The 26,315-nt window shown below is 39.1% G+C and overlaps 1 protein-coding gene across 1 annotated transcript in view; it reads right to left on the bottom strand.

Moving 5' to 3' along the window:
• The window catches only part of RALGPS1 (Ral GEF with PH domain and SH3 binding motif 1), a 121,380-nt gene that overhangs the window by 4,106 nt on the left and 90,959 nt on the right, over nt 1-26,315 (bottom strand). Inside the window, exons 11-19 of the mRNA XM_082492608.1 lie at nt 25,573-25,666; nt 17,765-17,832; nt 6,288-6,414; nt 5,264-5,415; nt 3,951-4,002; nt 3,581-3,661; nt 1,359-1,464; nt 449-541; nt 167-272 (exon numbers count right to left, since the gene is read on the bottom strand). Of these exons, the coding sequence (XP_082348734.1) occupies nt 167-272; nt 449-541; nt 1,359-1,464; nt 3,581-3,661; nt 3,951-4,002; nt 5,264-5,415; nt 6,288-6,414; nt 17,765-17,832; nt 25,573-25,666 (879 nt within the window). The remainder of the gene's footprint in view (nt 1-166; nt 273-448; nt 542-1,358; nt 1,465-3,580; nt 3,662-3,950; nt 4,003-5,263; nt 5,416-6,287; nt 6,415-17,764; nt 17,833-25,572; nt 25,667-26,315) is intronic.

Below are 26,315 nucleotides of genomic sequence, written 5' to 3'. Positions count from 1 at the left end.
TTTCATTTGTACCCTCCCTTGAAAATTCTATATTGAACATCTCCCTCTTCATCCTTTTATCTGAGTGCCACTGCAAGTTCTGTAATCGACAAACTCATTCATAGAAATTAATCTACTTCCTGTCATAGAAATATAATGCAGGCAATGTCCATTCTGCAACATCTACCTTTGTCAGGGTTATTCAGCTGGAAAATATCAGGATGCTCAGGGTCATCAGGCAGCGCCACCATCCAGCCCACAATGGAGACTTTTTTACCAGGTGTAGATTTAAACTGGAAGAGACAGACAAGTCAGACACAGCTGAGACTGTACTAGGGATTACCTTTTGACTGTAAAAGTTGTGCAGACATATGGCTTAGCCTGGAACAGCAAGTACACTTCAAACACCCTTCCAGATCTGCTTATGAATACGCAATTCATAAGTTTTTAGAACAAATTTAAGACTTACATGTTTTCTTTCAGTGCCTCTTAAAGATTTTGCTCCAAAGTACAGAAGAGTTGATCCCGAAAGCATAACCCAGTACCTACTCCATGAGGAGAGCTGAATCAGAAAGGAAAAAAAAATAGGAAAAACCCTGCATATCTCCGACATTTCAAAAATCTTTTCACAAGCAAGTCCAAGTACTGCCAAAGTTAATTTCAGAAGCAAGGAATGGAGAGTTAGATAAAGACTGTCTCCTGGTATAAATCAGCCCAGCTACTCAAATTTGGATGGCTGGCTGTGAATACAATCCATCTTACTTGGGTATTTCATAAATATATCAGGACTGATTGCTTCACAACAAAATAGTGTGCTGCCTTCTACGGGACAGATCTTAGACTTCTGCATTTGATCAATAAATTTAATGACATGACATCTCTGCAATTCTTCAAATCTTTTAGCACTGAACAGTAGGGCTGCACATAAAAAATATCAATGAACTCCACAGAAAACAAAAAATTATCAAATGTGTAGGACCAGAACCATGTGAAACCTGTGAATTCAGGCTAAGTATGAATTACCATGACTTTGGTGCTACGGGTGGATGCCCCGCAGCCTTCCTATTTCACCACAACACTAAATTCCTGCTCTCACAGAAATGCATGCTGATTGATAGAGCTGCTTTACTCTTGCTCTGCTGTCACAACCTAGAGACATGCAAATGCAGGGAGAAGCAAAACTGCTGCAAACGACATACAAAGGTCACAACCTTGTCATAACCCCATAAAAACTTCAAACAGAAAATAATTTTACAATTATTAATAAGGAGCACTGTTTTGTGCGTGGTATCAAGCCGCAGTTTTAATCTAATCCTGGAAATGAAACCAGCCACTACTGAATTAGAATCACAGGAAGAATCAGAATTAGAATCACTTACAGTAGGTTTCTTGCCTTCTTTGAGTAATGTTTTTCTTCTTAGCGGTCCTTCCATGGTAACGACTCCTGTGGAACTACCTAATGCGCAGCTGCAGGCCCCTGTTGGGCTGGAGAGACAACACATTGCCATATGTACTTGAGGAGACAAATAGGGACAAGAAGCAAGCAATGTAATTTAGCTCTAAATAAATTTTTCCTGCATTGCCTTACATATGTTGTATCATCTGACACTTGACTCTAATACCTATTTTCCAAACCTAGACAAATAGGAACCAGGACCTTTGAAAAATAGTAAATCAACAAAAGGTTCTATTCTGGGGTCTTAGACATGGAAAAATATAACAAAACAGAATAAATATTGAGACCCAAAGTCAAAGGGAAACAGGCAATTTTCTATTTAACGTACGGCTTAACATTTTGGCAGTAAGAGCTCCCACAAATGTAATTTTATCTTAAAATAAACTTTAGCTATCAAAAAAGAATGTTGGAAATTACCTTAGTTAATTGGAAAAAAGTTGGGAAAACTAGACAACAATGCCAAATAATTTATTGTACAGTGATTAAAATCTTTTTTCATTTCCCAGGATGAACATAGAGCTCCCCACGTACTGAAAGAACCCAAGTACGGGCTAAGGTAGAAATGTAAACAGCCATTAAGAAACTAACAACCAAAGACTGATTGGTAGATGATGATCTGTTAGAATTATCTGCTGCTAACCTCTCTTCATTGCCATGTTATCACAGTCCTGATATTCTTATAAGGGCCAGTTCAGTTTACCAGAGCCAACTAAATTGCATCTAATAATGAATACAAGGAAAAGGACATGTGTATGATCTACTATTCAGTTGCGAAAGGAACACTATTCTGTCGATGAACGAGTATGACGGTGTCATATAAATACACGCTAGTGAAGGTGATATACACAGCAACACCACCTATGCAAGAACAGCACTTCAAACTGGCAGGTGCATCTTCTTTGAATAAATGGAATTGCCTTGTCTGTGCTAATGTGTATTCTTGCCAATTCTAGTTTTCTGATGGAAGCAGCAGAAGATTCCAGAAAAGGAAGAGTGAACACAAGCATTAGAATGACTTGACAGCAGATAAATATAAGAAATGTATTTTAGGGAATAATTCTTCTTTGGGATTTCATAGGCTTTTCACATTTTTATCTTCTTATATTTTATATTTCTAGCTTGCATACATTTTTGAAGCAAATCTACCATGGACATGTTATGAGTGTATTTTCCAGAAACAGGTATAATAGCTGAAATACTGTTCGAAAATTTATTCCTTTACTTATTTATAATGTATGCACTTTTATTCCTGTCTAACTTCTAGCTTGCACTGCTATCAGATTTTACTGACTAAAGTAAAACAGTTATACTTACATTTACACATTAGATCAACACTTCTACAACAGCTGAAGCAAACTAAACTATACAAAATAAAAACTAACTGGATTTAAATTCCAACTAAATCTCAGTATCTGCAGAATTCTGTTTCAGGGCCGTATTTTCTTTACTGTTCATATATAATTCTTAATTTCCCACTACCACAGAATTTATCAAGTCCCAGTCAGGTATGGATGCAATGAATGATTTTTATCCTGCTAACTATATATAATTTTCCATGTTATCTCTCTTCGGGCTGCAAATGGATCACCTGTTTCTGAAAAGTCCATGTGTTAGTGACTAGCAACATTGGGAGTGCCTGCTACATATGGCATCGCAGATGTTCCCTCTCTTACTTGGGGTCTGAGGTAACACCTCTTTACTGTACAAAATCAACACATCATACTACAGCTCTCTGACCCAAACAGATGCTATGGGTAGCTGTCCTTCAAATCAGGAAATAAATTGTGAGAAAGGGTCAAGAAGGTATCCTTCTAACATCACTATTTGCCACAGAAGGCAAAGATGGCCTTCATGACAAACCTGCTTCTGTAATGTCATAAAACCCAAAGCAAGCAATAGTTTTCTGCAATATGGAAGCCAGATATAATTAGTTAAATCAATAGCTAAAATGAATTTCATCTGAATGGGCCATACCTCTGCCTTAGCATCAACAGGAATTTTGAGAAGCAGGAGGGAAAGACTCCCATGAGTTGCTACAGTCATACAAGGATACTTTGGACACAAAATACATTACGCTAGGAAAGTGTAGAGACCCAAATGAGAGTTTAGCACCATGAACTGAGCAAGGCAGACCCTGAACTGTACCTGTAGACACAGCTTCGACTCCTAGGAGAATTCCGGATTGGTACCCTCCAGTTAGGCCCCAGCGTGGCATATAAACGACCCCTGTTCGTGAATGCAAATATCTGATGAGGGAAATTCTAGTCTGAGACTTCAACAGATAGGGTTTGGTAAACATGACAGAGATAGTTCCCAATCTTTTCAGGTCCACAGGAAGAAAAACACAGTAACTTTACAGTGCTTGATTACAAGAAGTTTGCCATTTTCCCCTAACTAATCAATAATTTGATAAAAATAACTGTTGATTTAGGGCTTACCTACGTTAGGGATCATTCATAAACTTCTTAGCTAAGTCTGTAGAGTGCTCAGTGAGTGTACATGAAGACTAACTCACCTTTCAAGCCCTGACGGCAGCTCCTCACTAAATTCTGAGCTTTCACTGCTATCTAGAAAAAGAGTAGTACAGAGAAGGAGTAAGAAAACCACCCAAGGGAAAATGCAAAGCCAGTGAATGTGGATCACCAGAATAATCTTTTTATAGTACCATGGAAATTGCTTACTCAATTCATGTTTTAAAATTGAAGCCTTTAGAATTCATGGTAGAACTTAAAATTGGAAGAGGCTTACATGAGCCTTCTCATTTATAATATCTCACTGGTGAACCAAGTCATTGTTATCGTTGCATTTAAATACCAGACATCTACATGTTACATTAATTTTCATTATGCTGCTTTTCCTTCAAAAGCTGGCCACTTCAGGAACACAAAATCCAGTTACTCTGTAAGACAGTATTTCTACATAACATCTGTAAATCAATTAAAGTTATTAGACACGATATCATTGTTTGTTTTCAACAAGCAAGCACACCTGTAAGAGAGGATACGCCAGCTGTAAGCTGCTGTTAGGAGCCGTAACACGTCAATACGATGGTATTCACAACAATAGTCCCTATTTCTCCTCCAAGCCCACGACCGATTTGTCCCTCCTTCCCTGGCACAGCTATTTAGCTCACAGTTTTAATTTGCCCAGGACTGATCTTCTAATGCTCAGTATAACACAGTGAGCTGTGCCTGTAATTTCCAAAGTTCAAAGATCATCTCAGTCTCAAACTCTTCTTGGTCAAGTAACCTGCTATCCTTCACAGTCTACCTCCTATTCTAGAAGTAGCCTGAGTCACTTAAAAGGTGGCTTTCTCATGCTTAGAACACAGACTCTTGATCAGTTTGTTTGTATTATAATAGGTATTTTATTAATTATGATACCATCATGTAATTGTCATCATTCTCTTTCACAAGTTCATTTTACGTTTCTTTTGAAGCCTCCGAGAGCACAGCTAAACTATTCTCCCGTCTTCTAAAATATATCATTAAAATTAAAGTTTTCTTTGTGAAAAGGTAACTTTCAAAATACACATCCACTTTTCTGTAGCACTTTTATTTTTTCCTGGTGAAAGCTGACAAACTCTCTGTGTCAAATCCAGAGCACATACAGAGAAAATCTTCCTTCACGCCACTTTTACACAAACCATCAGCAGGTAACTGAGCAAAGCTGAGACAAAGCCGACCGGGCAGCCGCGCAGCAGCTCTGATCTACCCTCTTCCACGAAAGGGACCAGCCTCTGCCCAGGAGCTAACGATGCTCCTCACTCCCTACCGTGGGGTACCTCCGCGGCTTTGGGGGCGCAGGGCTGCCAGCCCCCCACTCTACCTCTGGAAAGGCCGTTGGCGAGGAGGGTGCCCAGGGGGTGGCCGCGGGCCGGGCTGTGGGGCTCCAGGACGCTGTCATCCAGGAGGTGGCGCGGCCTCTCCGTCGGGAAGGTGGCGCTTTTGCTCTCCACCACGCTGAGCTGACACATCATGCTGGAAAAGGGGAGAGAGAAGGCGAAACCCCTCGCACCGCAGGGAACAGCAGCCCTGGGCCGCCCGCACGTCCACCCCGACCTTGCCCTGTCCGCAGGTCATGAGGCAGCGGGCGGTCAGATGGTACTGCTCCTCTTTCCCTCTGCTGCACACACGCTCCTCCACTACCAAAACAAAGTTCAGATTTTAGGGGTCTCTGTAAGTAACAACTACTAAATTTCTGCAGATGGCCAGTTGTAAGCTTTTCGACACCTCTCCGTACAAAAACTGAACACCCTGGGTGGAGGCAAAGGTAGAAAAACGAAAGAGCAGACTCCAGCTAAGCCCCTGCTTAGTGGTCCTTCACTAAGCTCAATGCTCTACGATCCTGGAGGAGTCACATGAACTTCATCTTCCCTAACTGTGAAACCTGGTAGATGTCAAAACCTTAACTGGGAAGCGGGTGCTCTCACTTAGCTGGGTGGAGAAATCCGTATTACCCAGGCAAAACAGTGCAAAAGGTCACACCTTTCCTGAATGCTAAGGTGTGCCAAGCAGCTTGTAATACATCTAAGGAAAATTATAAGATGTTTAAAAATCAAAAGGAAAAAAAAATCAGTTATGCACACCAGGAATCCACAGACCAAAGTGGATGCACAGCTTTCAAGTACTGCCAACGTCTGGCACGAGCAGAGAATAGAGTCAGTATAATAACAATAAAGTGTCAAGAGAAAGCCTAGAGAATAAACAGTAAAGCCTGAAGCACTCTTGCAATACAAGAAATGGAAGGGACAAATACCAGAGTGTTGACAAATACCAGAGTGTTCTGCTGCTATCTTAAACCTTTGTGATGCATGAAATTGTCTGAGCGCGAGACAGCCTGCAGCACCCACTTGTTTCCCAGGCTGTGACTCTTCCTGTGCCTTGGTACTGGAGGTGTAGGTAGACTTGCTGCTACTGAGGCATCAGGACACGTGGGTCTCCTGCTGAATTTCATAATTGCTGACACATCAGACGGACCTGAAAGGCAGAGATCATTTAACACTGAACTGATGCAAAACCCAGAAATTTCATGGGCTGGTGCGTTTAGCCACTGATAAAAACAAATTGTTACAGATAACCAAGAGGCACCATTTCTGAAGAACTGTTTCTTGAGCATTAAGGTTACACCATCTATTTCTGTTATGAATTCACCTCTATATTCTTGAACTGTCTGGAAGCAATTTTAAAAACAGCTTTGCACATACTTTTAACAATGAACTCCTACAACAAGTCTTGGCACCCTTACAACAGCTGGACGTGCCAAAGTGTAATATGCAGAGCCATAAAGTCAGTTTGTACTTCGGGTGTGAGCAGGAATGCTCACACGTGTTTTGAATTTTGTTCACAACTCCATGTTGTGAATAAACTGTAAACTATCTGCTCATACTGACTCACAGCTTGAGCATGTAAGAGAAAGCAGGGGCTTTTCACGTATCTAATGGCCAGACAGATGCGATACTTCTCAATCATCTCTGAACTCTAGAGATGTCTCATTGCAATTACTCTTCCTCTCATTTCACAGGTTTTATGAGAAAACATGGACAAGCTGTTCTTGTTCCAGTTCCTTGATGCTGCTTGCAAAAGGCTGGCAGTGAACTTTGCAATACAGTGGAGAACAACATGGCGTATCATCCTCAGGGAATGCCAGGCTATTCCTGGCTTCACAATAAACAGCTGAGATTTCACTTTTTCTACCTTATTCCTATAGACCATCTCATACAGGACGGCACTTTTGCCTTCCTGTCTTTGCTACCGTCACACCATAGAGAATTTGTCAAACGTGACACCAGGAGCACCAGCCACTGGCACGTGCAGATTCAGAGAAGTTTTTTATGTTTAAGGGCCATGTGCAGTTTTAAAAAAGTGCGCTTTTAATCATTAGTTGATCCAGAGATTCAACCAGAACCATAAGCCTGGGAGGTCAGAAGAGGGCTGAGGACAATGTTCTGCTGCATTTTAAATTAAAATTTTTGTTGCATTTGGGCTGTAAGAGGACATTGGAAGCTTTTTCCCTAAAGACAATAGGGTTCATCCTCCTCTTCTGCCATGGAGGCTATGCACAATTTAGAATATAAAAAGTATGAGTCCGAGCAAAATTAGGTGGTCACTAGTTTAGTGTAAAAACTGTTTGAATTAGTACTTCACCATTAGGTCTGAAAATCCTGACTGTGGCTTTACTAGCAAGAACATATATTTCACTGGAGTCTTTTACTGCAAGTTTTCATTACAAATTCTTAAAATTTATGCAGAGATAAACTAAATGCATTTAGAAGTTTCAGAAATGATTACAAGTTCTTTCATTTTAAAACCTCCAGCCCTTCTGATGAACTAGGTTCACAAAAAGGATTTCTCTCTACATGCTTTGTTTGTAGTGCCTTTCCGTCAGACATTTTTCAACCTGTGAGCAGAAAAATACTTAGGACTACTGAGGTGTTTACTACCTGCTAAGAAGCTTAAAATATATTGGACTTGAGACCCAGTATGAAGATAGTGGCAGCTGAAAGAGGATTTTCCTGAAAATCATAAGCATGTATCAGCAAGAGTTTAGTCTGAAACTCAGCATAAACCTCAGTGTTAATGAGGCCACTCTGAGATCACCATCACACCTAGCAATGCATTAAGTCACTACTTGTCCCTGGATCTGGCTGCAGGATTGGTTCAGTGTTCTATTGCTTCCTGTTGTGTCATTCAGCTCTTTCTCTCTGGTGCCAGTTCTAAATCCTGATTCACATTAAGTCCTTTTAAGTGGATGACATTATAGTTCACTGAGAGCTACTGAAATATTGTTTAACAAACTGCTGAAACTACAGCCTGTAAAAGAGCAGCAATCTCAAAGCACAGCCCTAAATGAGTACCAGTACGGTGCAGTGCTTTTTCACACAGACGCTATGCCACATGTCAAAATAACTGTGAAATTTTCTAATACATACAAGTTTAAAGCTTTAAGTTTCTCAGCGTCAAGAGTCACAGAGCTGAAAGCAGTAAGACTATTTGATTAATTTGATTCTAAGTCAATGTTCATTGAAACAAAGCATGGAGACCACACCAAAACTACTTTATCTAGAGAAAGAACAGCAAAACAAGTCTTGACACAATCAAGCCATTACAAAATCAAAGTCAGCTGGATTTGACTCAAGGTATTTCAAAGTATTTATAGGTTCAAATGTTATCACTATCAGAACCTACAAAAAATAAGAGATGTTGTCTACCAACAAAAATAGCTCTTTGGGAGTTTTCACTCCACACTCCCTTTTTTTTGGAAATCAGACCCCCTATTTAGGAAGCACGAAGTGAACTTTGCACTAATACGAATACAACACAAAAATATTTAAAGATTGATCATTATAACTTGATTTTAGCAAGAGCTTTTATTACCCAGACAGCTTCAGAACAGAAAAAGTTTGATTAAAAAAAAATGATGTAATGTGTTTGAATGGACTGCGTATCTCAGACTGAAACTAAGATCACAGAGTCAGTCTTCAGTTCAGGTTAAAATACTGCCTGGTTAAGGTGAGATGTGTCAAGGGTGACAGAATTTGTGGACAGAGGTATAGAAGCCTCAAAACTTAAGCCAACAGTTCCAGTCTGGCTTCCTTGCTATCACACACGGCAATCACAATTGCCTTCATCAGTCCTGTGAAAGGAGGTAACGGACTTATTCTGATTACTAGTTAGGTGCCTTCAGTGAAGATCCTGATGACAGAAAACAGAATGCTTCGTGGGATAAGGTGAAGACGGAAGTATCAGCTGTGCTGGTATTACTCTGTCTGGAGTGGCCATTTTATATGTAATTCTGCACCTTCCTCATCTGCACGCTGAGAGAAGGAGATATATACAGTTCGGCTCTGTTAACCCTGCACTAAGGTAAGAAGAATCTGAGCTTAAAAACCTTTACAAAGTCTTTGCATCTGCTCTGCTGTCAAATGTTGATGGAGAAGAACTGTGAAGTTCCGAGTTCTCCTTAGACAGGACCTGTGCTGCAGGGTGCCAGTTCAGAAGACATCTGGGGCGCAGAGGGTGTCAGGGAGAGCGATGGGGCACAGGGGAGATGACCTCATTTCTGTAAAGGGGTAAGAGACGGGAAAGCCTGTGCCAAGAAGGATGCCAAAGAGGGCAAGCGGTGAGATACTGATGAAAACTGCACAGATCAAGGGATGTTTATGGACATACCAGACTGCTGAGCAATTAGCTGGGGAAGCTATGCCTGATACTGCTGATAACAGAATTCCAATATTTAAATTCATTTGAGATCGAGTTATTTTGCCTCTTTTTTTCCAATAAGTGAAGTCATCTGCTACTGCTAACTCTCCTCTTCACTCCCCTGGCTCCATTCCTAGTGCATACTGTTACCATGATTGCTATTCTGTTATTTTGCCTTTCATGGAGACAAAGCACTCTTAGTAGGATTTTCCAGTCAGCTGGCATGAACAAGGGTTAGTTTGGTTTTCATTATTTCTCAGCATCATTTTCAAGACTATGCTGACATGCACAAAAATAATGTATAAAAATATTAAAACATTATTAAAAATTTGTTTGCGTTAGGGAACGTGAGACAACTTCATCAGTGAGCTGCGTGCTGTTCAGAGATCTGTGGCAAGAACATTTGGAAAAGTTTACACATATCCCAAAGGATCTCACTGTTTTTTCCTTTGCATAATTTTTCCATGAATAATCCTTCAAATGTTATAAATGAATGTTACTTTTGCAATCCTTCAGTAGAACATGTGAACATTTACAGTCTCCAGAGCTTTTAAAAAAAAAAAAAAAAAAAGCAACCGGGTGAAGGAGTTACAGTTCACAATTTTTCTCCACTAAAAATCTATCAATAAACCAATACTAGGCATCCAAACAGAAAACTGAAAATGAGTTGCCTATTATATGCTGAAAAACAGAGTGATTTTTCAGGAAAAAACTGTTTACTATTTTTTGGTGAGCAGCTAAGAAGTAAAACCGATACTTACCAGCTCTGTTTCTAAAACTTAAAAAAGACATTCCAAGCCACAGACTCTCTAGTTAAATCTTCGCTGTAAATTTTTACTGTTCTGTTGCCATTGTAACCAAAGTCAGTGGGTGATAATTAGAACTTTCAAATAGAAAGACCTACTTCCAAAACACACAATAAAGAATTTAAGAAGAATTTTGTGCACAGAACCAAGGATGCACAAAAAAAAAAATCTAGAACGATGGCTATTGTAAAAGCATAGTTTTAATTTTCAGAGTATTACTTTACAATTCACCTAAAGCCTATTAATGCATACAACATGCAAGAGACAGAGAGACGCCTATTATGGCTGCTCCTCAGACAACAGCAAACTAAGAACAAGAATCAAAAGCCTTTGGCTGCACCTCTCTGTGCTCCCCCAAGCGCCCGAGGAGAGGAGAGGAGAGGAGAGGAGAGGAGAGGAGAGGAGAGGAGAGGAGAGGAGAGGAGAGGAGAGGAGAGGAGAGGAGAGGAGAGGAGAGGAGGTCAGACAAATTGAAGTCTGCCTGTTCTCTCTGGAATCAGTATGCAAAGGCCTGTAGTTGCAGAGGTCAGGAAGATGATTTTGGTTATTAAATGAAAGTACTCCTTTTTTTTTTTTTTTTTTCAAAAGGACTATGAACTACTTCTAATACTATGCCCTGGGAGTAAAGGGAACATAAATAGGATTTTGTATTTCTGCCACGTGATCCCTGTTGCTGTAATTAGCGTCCTATTCTACTCTCCACCTCCACTCTACATAACAGCAAAAGGTACAGATACATTTATAAAAAGTAATTTGGAAACCTTATTCTGCAGTGCCTTTTTTTTTTTTTTTTTTTCCCCTAAGGACAATAATTGGTATAGAGTATAAGTCTGTCTACTTTGGCAATCGAGACTTTCTAATCTGGAAATATCATAGTAATAAAAAGATGAATTCACTATTTCATTCCGGACTATATATTTTTAATCTTCCACAAATCCTCATTCTCTTTCAATTTTGCATTTAAGAAGAATACATTAAATCTAGGGAAACATTCAGTAGAAATCACGATTAAGATTGCTGCAAATAAACTGTCTGGCTTTGCTGCACTGTCCTTTTCTTCTCTGACTGTTTTTCTTTCACTGACAGTCCAGATGAACCACAACTTTCTCAAGTGCCTTCTACTTCCAATATGTATAAAGAACATCCTGCTAACCTGTTTACATTTTGCTGATGTTAATATATGAAGATATCCATACCAAATGGATCCTAGAGCAGTTTGCCCAGTAGTACTCAATTCAGTATCTCCAAAAGTAGGACTGTAGAAATATGTTAATAATGTAGTGAAAGATGAAATTACAGTAAAGGCAAGATCACAAGTTTAATACAGTTAGCAAGGACAACAGCAACAGCAAACCAGACAAGTGCACCAGAAACCCAGGGCACTTTTGTCTGTGCCACTCTATCAAGTACAACTAGCCATATTTCTAATGTACTTAGAATGCAATATATTTATTTACATTATTATTATTATTATTTACAGTATTACATTATAAATACTTCTAATGTTTACTGACTGCACGGCAAGCACACTTGAGAATATTTCCTTCAAAAGCTTCCTGAACAGAGGTGATACTTTTAATTTCAGGTGTTACTTTTATGGAATCACTAATTGTCAGCATTTGTGTTACTTCTACTGCACCAGTGGAATGTGCAAAACCTTGACTTACACTTCAGCAAAAATGCTGAATTTCTTGCAGCTGGATCTGCATGGTAGTTCATGAGCTTGGATGACATCCATACGGCTGTGAAGACATACCCACGGTGAGAGCACAGCTGCAGGGAAACTCTGAAGTTTGGGTTCAACTAAATACATTAACCAATCCATCAAAAAAAAAACAACTTTTTGCAGAAAGCATTTCAGGTGACTGTTCTGAAGAGAGAAAGAAAGAGAGAAAGAAAGAGAGAAAGAAAGAGAGAAAGAAAGAGAGAAAGAAAGAGAGAAAGAAAGAGAGAAAGAAAGAGAGAAAGAAAGAGAGAAAGAAAGAGAGAAAGAAAGAGAGAAAGAAAGAGAGAAAGAGAGAAAGAAAGAGAGAAAGAAAGAGAGAAAGAAAGAGAAAGAAAGAGAGAAAGAAAGAAAAAAAAAGGAGCAGAAAAGCCCCTTGTCCTCTGGCTTTGTTGTATGTTCCTAACATTCCTAGGGAGTAATAGCTTGGTAGTTAAAATAAGCACCAGTAAACTAGGATATTAAAGAGACTTGTTTGGTAAGGAAGTCACAGAAAGTAATAGAAAGTGATAAAGTTAAAAAATGAGCATGATCATTCTCTCCCTGATAACTTTGTATTTGCTTTGACAGAATATTCTTCAATTTTTGTGAAGCTTTGGTCTGTTAAGAAAAAAACCACAGCACACTAATTCTGGCTGGATTTAGTGGTTGATAACAGCATGTGAATCCCACACATTTGTCTGGTATTGATTTTTTTCAAAAATATTCAAATGAGTTGTAAAAATTTGTAGGGAAGTATTACAGAGGAAGAGGTTGGAAACACCTACAAGTTTGAAACCGAAGAGCAGAGTTTTCTCGATGGTCTGTAAACTTCTGTGAAGAAAACTTAGTTCTTCCATTTCTCCCTTAAGTACAGTATAAGAAAAGCAGACACCACGCACACGAAGCAACAACCAAGCACTTGCAGGAGGATTAGACAATCCTCACTTCCACAGAACGATTGGCTGCTAAAGCACTTAGCACAAACTATTTATTAGTTGCCACAGCAACCAGTAAAACAAATGGCAAAACTAAATGTCAACTCCGTGTTTACATGGAAAATAATGGTGTGCGGGTTTTTTATCCTAAAATGCTGGGACTGCTGTACAGACATCACCAGTGTAGTATACCTACTTCCAGAGGGTTACAAATATGCAAACATCCCAGTCTTTCTTCCATCTATTTCTACATTTTTAACTCCTACATATCACATACTTTACATCCGATAAACCTACTGCTTCTAATTAATTAAAATAAATACTAAAAGTTCTTTAGCAATTCCAACAGCTGAACGGACTCAGCACAATGGGCTGAATTTTACCCCAATAACAAAGAAGAGAATACTCCAGATTCCCGGTAGGGTGGTAACATAAAACCTCTGGTCCACTTATTCTCCTCTCAAGAATTATACCAAGACCTGCTTGGAAAAAAACAGAAGGGGGTGAGGGTCCATCCCTGACTATTGCATAACAAAGCCAGCAACAAGGGCTGCCCACAGCTGAGGCCTGGCTGTTGCTAAAAAGGACTTCTAAGTGCTAACTTTGATGAAGGGGTTCGTTAAAAATCACAGAACCGTAAAGACCAGTCTTTGAGTCACTTAGTATTAGATATAATTTTCTGGGTAAGCTAATTATTTTAACATAATTTCATCTTTTTATATTGCTTTCCAAGACAGGATAAACATGGAAATTTCAGACAAGTAACCATTTTCAATATTCTAATTAGCACTGCACCCTGAACTTTTCAAAATAACGTGAGGATGACAAAGAACACGCACAAAGTTTTCTATACTGAGCTACACTTGGTGTGCAAATTCTGAGAAACTTCAGTTGCTTAGAAGGCTAACTTATTTACCATATGTTACATCAAATCTTTTCTTTTGTTCTGGGAAAGTGTATTGAGTTATACCTTCCAAAACAACCTGTCTAATAGCTGTACCATAACCGCTGGGCACCTCCTAGCCAGCCCTGCAGGAACACAGATGTCTTTTACAGCTAATGCAACTGGAAACTGCGAACAGTTAGCATGCTACACGCTCTCCAGCTACATTCTCTCTCCCAAACCATAGCAAGGCAGAATGAACAGACTTAAGTTGCTGCCAAGGAAGTTGTGTGAATCACGGAGTTCCTGAAAGCATACAATTAAGCTGTTTAAAGCTCCTTTTTAAATGCTACTTGCAAGAGACAAGAATCTCTGCAGCGTTATGGAAGGCATGAAATCTTGCTGTGAAAGCACTATTCACAATTATATAAGCATTTGGCAATTAAATGAGACCATCCTAGCCACTAATATACCAAACATAGCTTGTTGTGAGACATTCACTTTAATCAGATGTCTGCCTCCTGTTCGAATTTACTGGAAAACCAGTTGGCAACCAGAGTGGAAAATGGACACATGGTTTTCTCCAGTACTTTGCAAACAGAAATACTGAAGGATTTAACTGTTTTTATTGAGCCTCACACTCACAAAGGTACTTTAAGGGGGAAAAAGAGAAACCCACAATGTCCCTGCCTAGAGTATACTGTTAATCTTCTTTTGAACGAGAGAAAACTGAAGTTGGGTCGAAGATAAAGTCAAAATGCTGGGAAGTAAAATCCATTTCCATCATCAAGGCAAGTAATTACACTTTAGGACATGAAGACGATGCTATTTCCTGCGCTTAAGTCAATTACAGAGTTTGGAATTAACACCACAACATCATGGTTTTTCTCCACATTTGGAAACACACGGCAACCTGTAAGCAAGGCAGTATGTCACAGGCAGAACTCAACTAGACTTATTGCTATTAGTAACATATTAACTTTTTGACTATCAGGAGAACTGAACTGATGACTTGTCCTTATGGGCCAAGAACCTTTATTTTACCATAAAATCACTATACTCAGACTCCTATGCCTTAAACTATTGACTGGAACATGAAACTACTGCCTAAGCTATTTTGAGATCATCTCTTATCATTACAGTTTGCTGACTGCAAAGGATTTACCCCCGGCACACAATGGCTGAAGTGGAAATAATCTCAAACTACAATTTAAATCCAAATAAAGTTGACTCAAATACCTTTGTATGTGCTATTTTTAAATCTCCATGGTCACATATCTCATTATTGATATTTGAGTACTTTAGCTTGGAATTATTCAAGGCTATATGGCTATATTCTATTTATTAATGTTGTGAAATAAACAATAAATTATTGCCTTCATGCTTAGTTAAACTTCAGTTTGAATTCATGCTAACTTACTTAACTAACCTTCTCCAGAAATTAATTATTTTTTTTAATAAAGTACACTGGATTCCCTTTAGTAGCATTTTTGCAGCCGCATAGGTGCGGGTCACTGAAAAATTCACGTGGGTATTACAAAATGCTGCTGGCATTCGTTGTCTAACTGCCATCAAGCGAGAGCTCTCTAGTTGAGCAAGAAATACAGCAGCCCACAAGTGTGTTAAGCTTTCGAAGGAAATACTAACAGAAGAATGAAGCAATAGGAACGACGCGGGGCTTGGCTTCTAGTTGTCACGTTAACTCTCACGCTGAATAAATCAACCTTACAGAGCATATAGGGGCACTGCAGGTTCAGAGGGGAAAGCTCGCCCTCTCCTAATACTGCCAGATACCACACGATCACATACTCCGGTTGCCCGGAGAAGCTGTGGCTGCCCCGTCCCTACTCCAGGCCAGGCTGGACAGGGCTTGGAGCAACCCGGTCTAGTGGAAGGTGCCCTGCTCGGGGCAGGGGTGTGGGACTGGATGATCTCTAAAGTCCCTTCCAACTCAAACCATACTATGATTCTAAGAACCCCCTTTGAACTTACCTAGGCTGTGAACGACTTATATTTTACACAGCAATTAATACTAGTGAGCGCTGAGAGGGGAGGGGGAGAGCGCTTTCCTGAAGAAACGTTCTCTTCCAAATTATTATTTCTGTAGCTTTTATTCCTTTTTCCTTAGAACTGTATGGACTGAAGACCGCATCAAATGTTTACCCGACTATGGGAATAGCGTTCATGATCCCAAGACAAACGAGAGGGTCCCTACAAACGACGGGCCATTTGACGCTTAGAAAGGGTTTCGCAGCAGCCAACGCCAAGAGCTGAGAGGCGGAGGAAAAACACCCATATTTATTTTTCTCCTTTCATATTTAGCGTGTTCCTTTTTCTTTCTTTCATTGGCTTTGACTCTCTCTCATTTGGTGAGAAGAAAAGACATTTTGAATGCCAAATGAAATCACCTATCAGATGTGGTCTGGACCCCTTGGGTTTTTTACATTCACACATGGTTTAACATAATGAGACACAAAATTGGCCATTCGGGTTTAAGAGATTAAAATAGAACACCTTTTGAGATAATGACTCCTATAGTAGTAAGTACAGTAGTAAGTACATTTCACATAGTCCGATGTTTGTTTAGTCTGTTCATTGAAATAAATTGTCTTGGTACAGCAGGTTTGTTTTGATCAGTTTAGGGATGGTACTGTAGTTTTTAGCTGTTGCTAAAAGCTTTTACAAACGTTTTGTCCTCCCGCCTTAGACAATGAAATTGTCTCAAATTTATGTGTCAGTTCACACAGAAACCTGAAAGGAGAACTTTCTTTGTTATTCACTGCAGTGATTCGTTTGTACTGAATGAGCACTCTTCCTTCTTCACTTATTAAATAATAATGAAAATGCAAACATTTCTAAAAAAAAAAAAAAAATCACACAATCTAATTTCTGTTCCAATGTTAACAAACACCCTGTGCTATCCCTCAAACTGCAATTGCTTGTATACAAATCAGTGATCTTTACTGACGACACCTCTGAATGACCAGGTCTGGCTTCTGGACAAATGCTCCTACCGTGAATCGTGGTCACTCAGTAGACTCTGATATGGTAACAGGGTAGCGGGAGACTTGGTATCGATACTGACAACCTTGGCAATTTGCACTGGTCAATTCCTGGGATTAATTTTAGACTTAATGTGCTGTAGCTGGGGTTTTAATCACAGCAGAGAAAGTCCAATAGGTTTTGTGCTACATATTAAAAATGTGAAACCTACTAATAAATCATCTTAAAAACGCTCCTCTTTGCCATACAGGTAAACCTGTTCTCCAGAAAGGCAAATATCAGTACATTCCTTCTCTAAAATCTCTGCAAATTAAGTCTTACTTCTGAAATCAAATTGTTTTCATTCATTTAAGATCAATGGATTTGTTTTGCCTAGTCAAATGAATGCTGATATGTGTGAAATCAATCTTGACATATAGGATATAATTTGTTATTGTAAGAATCTCCAAGGGTGAATATCATAAAGGAAGAAAATTATTTAAGAAAAAGGACATGCTAACCCAAGTACAAGCTGGCTGTGTAGAAATTTGCAATAAAATCAGATCCTTTACAACTATTAGAGCGGCAGCATTCTGGACCAAGGATGTTCTGAAACTGGGCATACGCATGGAAAGGGATCAATTCTCTGACAGCCCTTACAAGACAATTCTGTAATTGCAATAAAAGCCCATATTTGAAACTGATTAATTCCTCCAAAACTCCTCTGATATAAAATGGGTTTTCCCATATACTTCAGTGGAGGATTTCTGTAAGTAAAATTATTTCCTTACTCAAATTTTCAAATGATGTTTTATACCTGCAAGATCTTCTTTGGAGGAAACCAGTCGAGGAGAGCTGTTACCTGGCTCAATTCTTAATGATAATCTGGAAAAACAAATTTTTAGAGACATTAACAAAAACATTTTCTCAATAAAATTTTAAAGAAACTGAAGAAAGCAATTATTTTGGAAGTGGTAAGCAGGAATTTTACTTTGTTGGAAGTGCAGTTATTTATTTTGTTATGTAACAAAACAATACCTTTTTTAAAGTAAATTGCTACCTCTTACATCCAAGAAAGAAACTGTGAGGGAAGTCTATGAAAACAGAAATGGAAATTGATATTTTATACTCCCTATCAGTGTAAAAATATAAGTTCATATAGTTTCATTTTTCAACCTGAAAAAAAACCCTCCAAAAGTTAGTAAATTTAGATACAAATCTAATAGCAAACATTTTATTCCCTCTGTGCATCAAAAGTGAATTTATTCTGTTACCATGTGGAAACGTGCAGTCAGAAATAGCTATTAAGAAATATTAGTTACTATGGCCTACAGAAAAGGAGCATAAGTGGGTAAAGTGATCAACACTTAACAGTAAAAGAAGATAATTAGAAGAACGTTATAATGTTATAAGCTTCTCTGCCTCACTCTGTGTTTCACAATGCACTCACTGTTCCCTTTTCTCAGCACTCCAACACGTCTTTTCCTTCCAGTGGATACGACTTCTGCCACCCCTCAAGTTTACGCACTCTTAACTTGACATTCACGGGTCCTTTGTTCTGTACCAGTTTGACAAAAAAGTATGGAGGACTACAATGTTCAGTAAATTCTACTGGAAATGGCATAAAACCAAAGGAAATAACTGCTGCCACTGCACAGCATTAAAGACACACAACGTTGTGACGGTTTCAAGCTACAGACTGCAGTACTCCGCTGTATACAAACACCAGTGAAAGTCTTTTCAACTTTAGATAAAAACATGCAAAGGGGTGGGTGGAGGAACCTATGACCGCATTTCAAAATATCAGGTATGGCTTCACAGTCACTTTCCTTACTACCTTTGTCTTTCATGTACATAAGTTTTATGGGGAATACCTTCCAGTCCATTCTCCGCAGTATTCAAACACTGTCAACTATGTTTTAGTGTGAAGTTAGTTAACAAACCTATGGTCCCTTTTCATGTTTTAGAATTCCTATTCTTCTGATAATACTAGATTCTTTTAACATCCAAAGTAAAGTATTTCAAGTAGGCAATGAATCATTCCTTTCCAGACTTTCTTTTCTTTCTGTCAACACGACTTCCGTGACCAGGAAGTGGAACATGTGTCTCCTAGAAGCCAACAATGAGAAAGTTACAGTAATATAACTCAGTGCACAATTCGAATGTTAATCGCATGGGAATTCCTGTCAGTAAGGAAAAAGGGCAAAAAAACTTAATGAAGTCTTTCCCTGTAATTAGGGCCCTACTGTGTGAATGTGTCTTCCTGTTGGAATGTTCCAGTTGCATCCCTTGCACAGCAGTTACTCCTTTGTTCCTTTTTGAGGCTGATCTGTTCCTCACTATATTAGAGGTTTATTGTTCCCATGCTGTGAGTTTGATTTTTGTGCAGAAAGCTTTTTTTTTTTAAAAAAAAATATCTTGGTTTCAAGAATCTCCTGCAGAACTGTGCTGTTTACAGACATTGAGAAATTTGGGTATTAAGCTCATTATACTGGGTTAGCTCATATTGGATGACCCAAAGTCCTTATGCAAAACGGAACACTCATTTCAACTTGTTTCACATAACAGGTGATCTCCAAAGAGAGGCAGACAACCCTCCTCCTGCAAACCCCTCACTGCTCCGCAATTGCTCATCTCTGTCTTCTGTTTCTGTCTGTACAAGGGAGCTGTTGCCCATCCTTGCCATGTGTGACAACCGTGTGTTTTAGTTTCTGCCAGCTTTGAGGAACTCATCTCTGATGCTCTTTCTTTATCCTGTTATCAAATAAATCGTTCAGTTTTAGTAGCACCCTGTGGCAACAGCCACAATTTATCTGGTCACTGTGGAAGCACTTGTCTAATAAGCCCATCATCTAAAGATATGGCTGCAATTCAGTCCACGTGAGCAAACAGCTTCTCCCTTTTACAACAATGCGACTTGTATCGCATTCCTCCTGAAAATTTCTCGCTTTGTTAGACTAAAAGGAATTTAAATCTGTATGTAAGTATTACAGACTAGACTCTTATTCTTAAGCACGCTGAACTGAATCGTGCTCATTAAGCATTATCATTTCAGGTAACTATTTACAGAATAAGGTATTTTTCAGAGCAGTTGCAGCAAGACTACCTCACGTACGTGAGGGGGCCGCAAACCACTTATCCACCTTTACATTTTCTGTCAACTTAATTAGCTTCCTGTGTATCAAGCTCCAAGACCCCATACAACTCTTACATGTTTGAAATACTGCCTGTGAATCTGTACGTAAGGGGCAGTGCCATGACCTGCCACCAGGTTTAAGCCAAGAGTACTTACGCCTTCTGCGGCGACCAGAACACCTGACAAAAGCGAGTAAGATCAACTTCCGTGCAACTACTTGTACTGTACTATTTCTCTCTTTCTGTTTAAAAGTATTCTTGTAAAGAAGAAAAGGGGAAGATAACAGCAGAAAGTAAGACCTAACAACTTCATGCGTTTAACAAGGTTTTAGAAAGAGGCACGGTATCGTGACACAATCTAGAAAGCACGTGTAGTGTGTGTTCACCGACAGCAACAAGTGAGTCTTCAGTGCTATCAAATGAGATTACATCACTCTCCACTGGTCAACTCTCCGGAAAATGTAACGTTAAATAATATTGTTTACCTGATTGGTTATGTTCAAGTACACTCTGAAATCTTAGCCCTTGCTTAAGTCTCTGACAGTTTGGTCATTGACTTCAACAATGCCAGAATTCTGCAATGTTTTCAAAATAGCAAAATTGCAACTTGGCTCTTCTACTTAGGAAAATACGGGATGTATGAAAAGAACAACAAATAAGTCTTAGCCTAAATTTGAGTTTTGGTAAATATGAAATACTCATGCTGACATGTTTAACAAAAACTGTGGCAAAAGGGAATATATTCTGACAGTGAGATGACATTCCTGGACACCTTCTCTCCTCTTCCCTCTCTCCCCCGGAAGGCTGGAAACAATCAAACCTATTTTTATTTCAAAGAAGAGATACTGACAGTCAGTATGGTCTGAACCAGTCTTGGCTTGTTTATCACCACCCACATTCATTTTTGCAGTTACTTTGACACTGCAATTTCCACTGTGAAGCACAGGTTACATGCATGCACACGCATGCTCATCTCACTAGTAAAGACATTCTCTTTTTTGTGTTTGCACCTGCATATGATCAGAAATTCATCTTACAAGTCACTATATTCATCCAATATTACAGCACTGTTATAACTTTTTTTTTCAGGAATTCTTTTCAAAACCAAAATCTTGGCTTTACCATGGTGAGGAAGCCTAGTCTTAGTGAAAGGTCTAAGTGCTGACATAGGAAATTTCAACATTCCAAAATTATACAGCAGGAGTTCAGCTAAGAGACATGCCAGGATAGATCCTAGATACCAGTGTCAGAAACGTCCCATTAGAAACTGAAATTCCAAACCTGAGGAGTTAGTATTAACAATCTAAGGTGAAATGAAAACTAGAAGTAAAATCTCTAGGAAAAAAAACATCACAGAGATTTACTGAATTAACAAACCACCGATTTTACCTTTGGGAATTCAGACAAAGCCTTCGAAGAACAAGGCACGGGAAGGGTATGTGAAGGTTTTGTTCTTGGATGCCAAAAAGATGATACAAACAATTTCCTTTTTTTTTTTTTTTTTTTTAAAGGCTGATACTCCAAATGTGTTCAGGAACGTGTTAGGGCTGGTACACTCCGTCAAGTAAGCTGGACCTCTATCCCAACCCAGTCTTAAATAACACTGCTACTGACTGCTGCCATATAGCTCAGTCAAGAGTGACATTCCTGACAAGCAGAAAAAGAGGAACCTAAGATAACGCAGAAAACAAAACAGGTAGCTAGTCTTGACCATGGTTCTGTTTCATGGGAGTATGCTCTCCAGTACAGGATTAAACTACTGCTGGGACAGTAAAGCTACTTTTATACTCAGTTCTCCTGATATTACGCAATGGAATAAAGACAGAGAATAGCCTTACACGAACAAGCAATTTAGCTGCTCTGCAAGGAGGCTGAACGAAACTTATTCATCTTTCTCAAGGCAAGGAAGATCTAAGCTGCAGTAAAGCAGTGCCGTCCTCAAAGATGTCACTCAGGGCATTTCCGACCAGTATTTGTGTACAAAGCAAAATGGGTCTGATGTATCTGGACCATTCTGGGCTGCCTCTGTAGCACTTAAACAGTAGGTCCAACAGTCTCTGGAAGCTTCACTGTCCCTGAGAACGTCCTGTGGAAGAGGCAGCCAAGTCACAACTACAGCTGTCGATCGATATGGCCACTGGATCACTACAAATCTCAGACGAACAGTGAAGTTCTCCCCCTACCCCTGCCTTTGACAACAATTCTTGGTGAAAAAGGTCCAGGGAATACAGCTGCCTGGGAGACCTATTTAAGATGGACTGTGGCCAAGGTTCACTGTTGTAAGTACTAATATTTTAAGCACCTGCAATACAATTCCTGTTACTATAAGACTAAAAACAATATGGTGCAGCTGGCACTTTTATAGCACCATCATTGTTAGGAGTCAGTATAATGTTTTGATTGCCTATTAATTTATCTTGGATGCTTTCCCACAGCACCCTACTCATGTCAATCTAAATTTGAGCTGATCTTTCTGTAAAGCACCTTACTGGTATATTGGAATATCAGTGTCTTGCTGAACATGCCCTGAAGAACCAAATCATATGTATACATAGCAGCCTACAGAATGGGATTCCAATCCTGACTGTCCTGTCCAGATAAAATAATAGAAATAACACTCCTAAACTGACTTTACTCAAAGAATGACTGTGGAGAATACCAGACCTGACCTAACGATACCAAAAGATCAGCAAAAAAAAAAGTTTTGGAACTGCTGCAAGGCATGGCAGGTTAGGAAAGAATGTGGCATGGTGCCACAATGTTTGGATAATGCTGTCTAGCTCAGGGGAAAACTGCATACCTGGGGACAAGCACTCTCCTCAGATCACTTCTTGCACTCCTGGAGGAGGAGGAAGATCCTGCAGCAGCTGTACCATGGTATCTCTGCAGCCCACTGGCTGCCAGTGATGCCCTGAGATAACAATGATTAGCAATACATTTTGGGTATATCTAGAAGGAATCCTGATGCTTTAGGTCCTATTTTTGCCCCCTTAGTCTTGCAACTAGCAGATGTTATAATTTCTCAGCTTCTGCAGAAAACAGTACGTGGGCTGAGTGAGAAAGATTTATTATTTTTAGGATATAACATCATTGTCAGGGTTTTTCTGGAGTGTTCTTATTTGCTGACAAGCAGGGACCTAAAGCAAGCAATTGGGCTGGCACAAAAAATTGTAGAGAAAAGCTTTGTTTATATAAAGTGGCTGCCAAATTTTCCTTGTCAGTGTAATTGAGGTTCTCATTTGGCGAAATGCGTGTTGGAATCCTGCCAATGCATTTTAGGGCAACTATCTAAGCTGCTCTCCCCGACAGCCTGGTAGTGAGATAGTTCTGTTCTCCCTGCCAAAGGTCAAGCATACATCTCTTTGGAGTACACTAATGCTGTGCCTGGCCCAAAAAGAGTGGTCACTGGGAAGAGAAAGAGAGAGAAGACTCTTTCCCAGTATAAAAACTTAGTGCACTCTGTGTTTTTAATGCTTACAGCTTGTTCTGGCACAGGACCAGAAAATGCTATGAAACTGAAGATCCATTAGGGAAAACTGAGAGAAAAATGTGAAAGAATCTGTATTGCGAGATTTGGCTGAGGAATAGTGCTGTATGCACAGTGGCCCGAACCAGAGCTAAGTGGAACAGCTTTGGCAGAGGGAGTTATCACCAACTGCACTTCAGTTCAAAATCGAAAAGAGAAATCGCTTGACTCATGCTATGCTCAGACATGCGGGGTTTTGTCTCTGTTACAGTGACACCTTTTTTTTTCCTGAACTGTCTCAGTAGCATTTGGCATCTGTATGCCCGCAATACTGGCCGTCACTGCAGAGAAATGAGGAATGGTTAGGGTAGGTCATTCTTTATGCTTACAAGGACATGACTCCACACTGTTATTACAGTCTTCTGATTCACTGAATTTGCTCCTTTCCTTTCACAAACACTAACTGGTAGCTCTCATTTCACTGACTGATCAAGTTTCAACTTAAACTCTTTTAACTATTAATCTTGCTACTCTGATTAAGACGCTGTTCCAGAATTCCATCACTCTGATGGTTGGGAACCATTCTTCAACATTTCGCTTCTAAATTTTTGTATTCATTTATCCTTGTGCTACCAGTACAATTTAGTTTAAATTGCTCTTTATCCTCCCTATTTTCTCCTAATTGTGTTTACATGTGATGATTCTATCAGCTAAACCTCTGCTTTTGTAGGCTAAAGCCAAACCTATTTCTTTAAGTCTGGTGTTACAAGACAGACTTCATTCACCCGGTTGCACCAGAATTTTTTTAAACCCACTCTAAGCATGGATGGCCAGAACTGCTTACAGTACTCCACATAAGGTCTCACCAGCTCCTTTTGAAGCAGTATTAACAATTTAATTTTTTAAAGAAACACTATATTTGATAGCCAGTAGGGATGAATTTCTCTTTTCATGGCTGTATCTCATTTCTGACAGACATCTACTAATCAACACCATAATTATTGTTAGAATAAATATGTAACATTTTGATTTTTGCATCGCTATCATTTTAGTCATCAGGCCATCCGATTCTTCTTTTGTGATATTCAAATCATCTTCTACTTTGATGAACCCTTCCAACACTGTTTTATCAGCGTACGGTCTAAGTACACACGAGCTTTGAGACAAAGTTCTTAACTGAAGTATTTATTAAAGCTGGTAACAAGATTGGTTTTAAAGAAGTTCATTAGCAACCTTATTCTCCAAAACATATTCTAAAATCCTTTATACCACCATCACGTTACTGAGCATCCGGTTGCCTTGAATACTTTTAAGTCTGCTCACCTAAATAGAGGTATTATATTTGTCAGTCACTAATTATATAGCATTGCACCTACCTTGGTTGAGTTATTTAAAACCTTGGCTGCTAAACTTATGATTTAATGTGCTAGTTCGTTCAGAATTATTGGCCAGGGATTATTATCTCCTTTAAATGGAGCACATTCACACACTGACCAATGTGCTGTCTGCTGTCAATGTCACAACATTGTGGGAGTTGACTCTTCTCCACCTCTTTCATAAGCATTGCTTTAACATGCTTAAATCCCCAAAATTGTCAGTTTTATTTCTTAAGTACCAGCTTATTAAAAATAGTAATTTGAAATTGGATGGTGTTTTTAATGTATTGTTTACAATAGCATAGAGTCAATCTTGAACACCTTGGCAATGGCTTTAGAGCTCCTGAACAAAATTCCCAGAATGCAACCACCACGTACTAGAATAAAGACTAGATTTTCATCTGCTTTTAACTTTTACAGAGATATTTCATTCTGGAAATCTGGTTGGATTCATGAAGGAAGACTGTCATTCTGAATTTTACTCAGGCATCTTGGTATTACCAGCTCCAGTAATAAAATATTAAGAACACCAGACAAACCTCACAACATCTTCAGCCAATGGGGTTTTGTTCAACACTGAATCAAGCTAACAGCCAAGTGATCTTTCCGTTAAGTTCCCCAAAACCTGAAGAAAAGAACACTACTTACTTATAATTGTCATCTTCTACAAATTTCTGGAGTTCTTCAATGTAACGGACAGACTTCAAATACTTTTGCACATGGGGCAGTATCATAAGATGATCTGTGGAGTGTTCAAAAAAAAAAAAACCCCAAACATTCATGTCATTCAAAATGAATTTTTCTTTTTTTTTTTTTTTTTTTCCTGGTTCTCATGGTTATCTTAACAGAAACAGAGAATCTGAACCTTCCTAAAGAATAAAACAAGCAGAAATATTACTTTGACTTTAAGAAGATGTTAAAGATTTGATTGAGCAAAAGCGATGCTCAGTTGTTAAAGAACACAGCTGCCTTTCATCACCATGGAAGCTAGAAGATTTCATTATACGCCACCTCACAAGTGGAAAATACTTATTTGTGGCAAACCCTGCTTGAATTTTGTGCTCACTGTTTTGGGGGAAATTAAAGCCTGCAGCCATGGCTGTTAGTGATTCTCATATGAACGTGAAGTGAAGAGACTTAAAAATTACAATGCTGAATACCAAGAACGACACTAAACTCAGAATGCCAGAAAAATCCTTTGTTGCCTGGTCCATGGACAGGAACATGTCTTGTAGTATCTAACTTAACTTTTATGCTTTCATAAAGACAACTCTTTCAAAGGCACCCATTATTCCAGAATATTGTTTCTTCGAGGCCAGATTTTAATTTTCATTCTCATTTTAACAAAAGCACTCAAAATTAACACATAGCAATGCACGAAGCCACCAAAA

Source organism: Vanellus vanellus (assembly GCF_965231255.1).
Source record: "Vanellus vanellus genome assembly, chromosome: 18".
Classification (NCBI taxonomy): Eukaryota; Metazoa; Chordata; class Aves; order Charadriiformes; family Charadriidae; genus Vanellus; species Vanellus vanellus.
The sequence above is the reverse complement of the archived record's forward strand: the minus strand, read 5'-3'. Positions and strand labels throughout refer to the sequence as shown.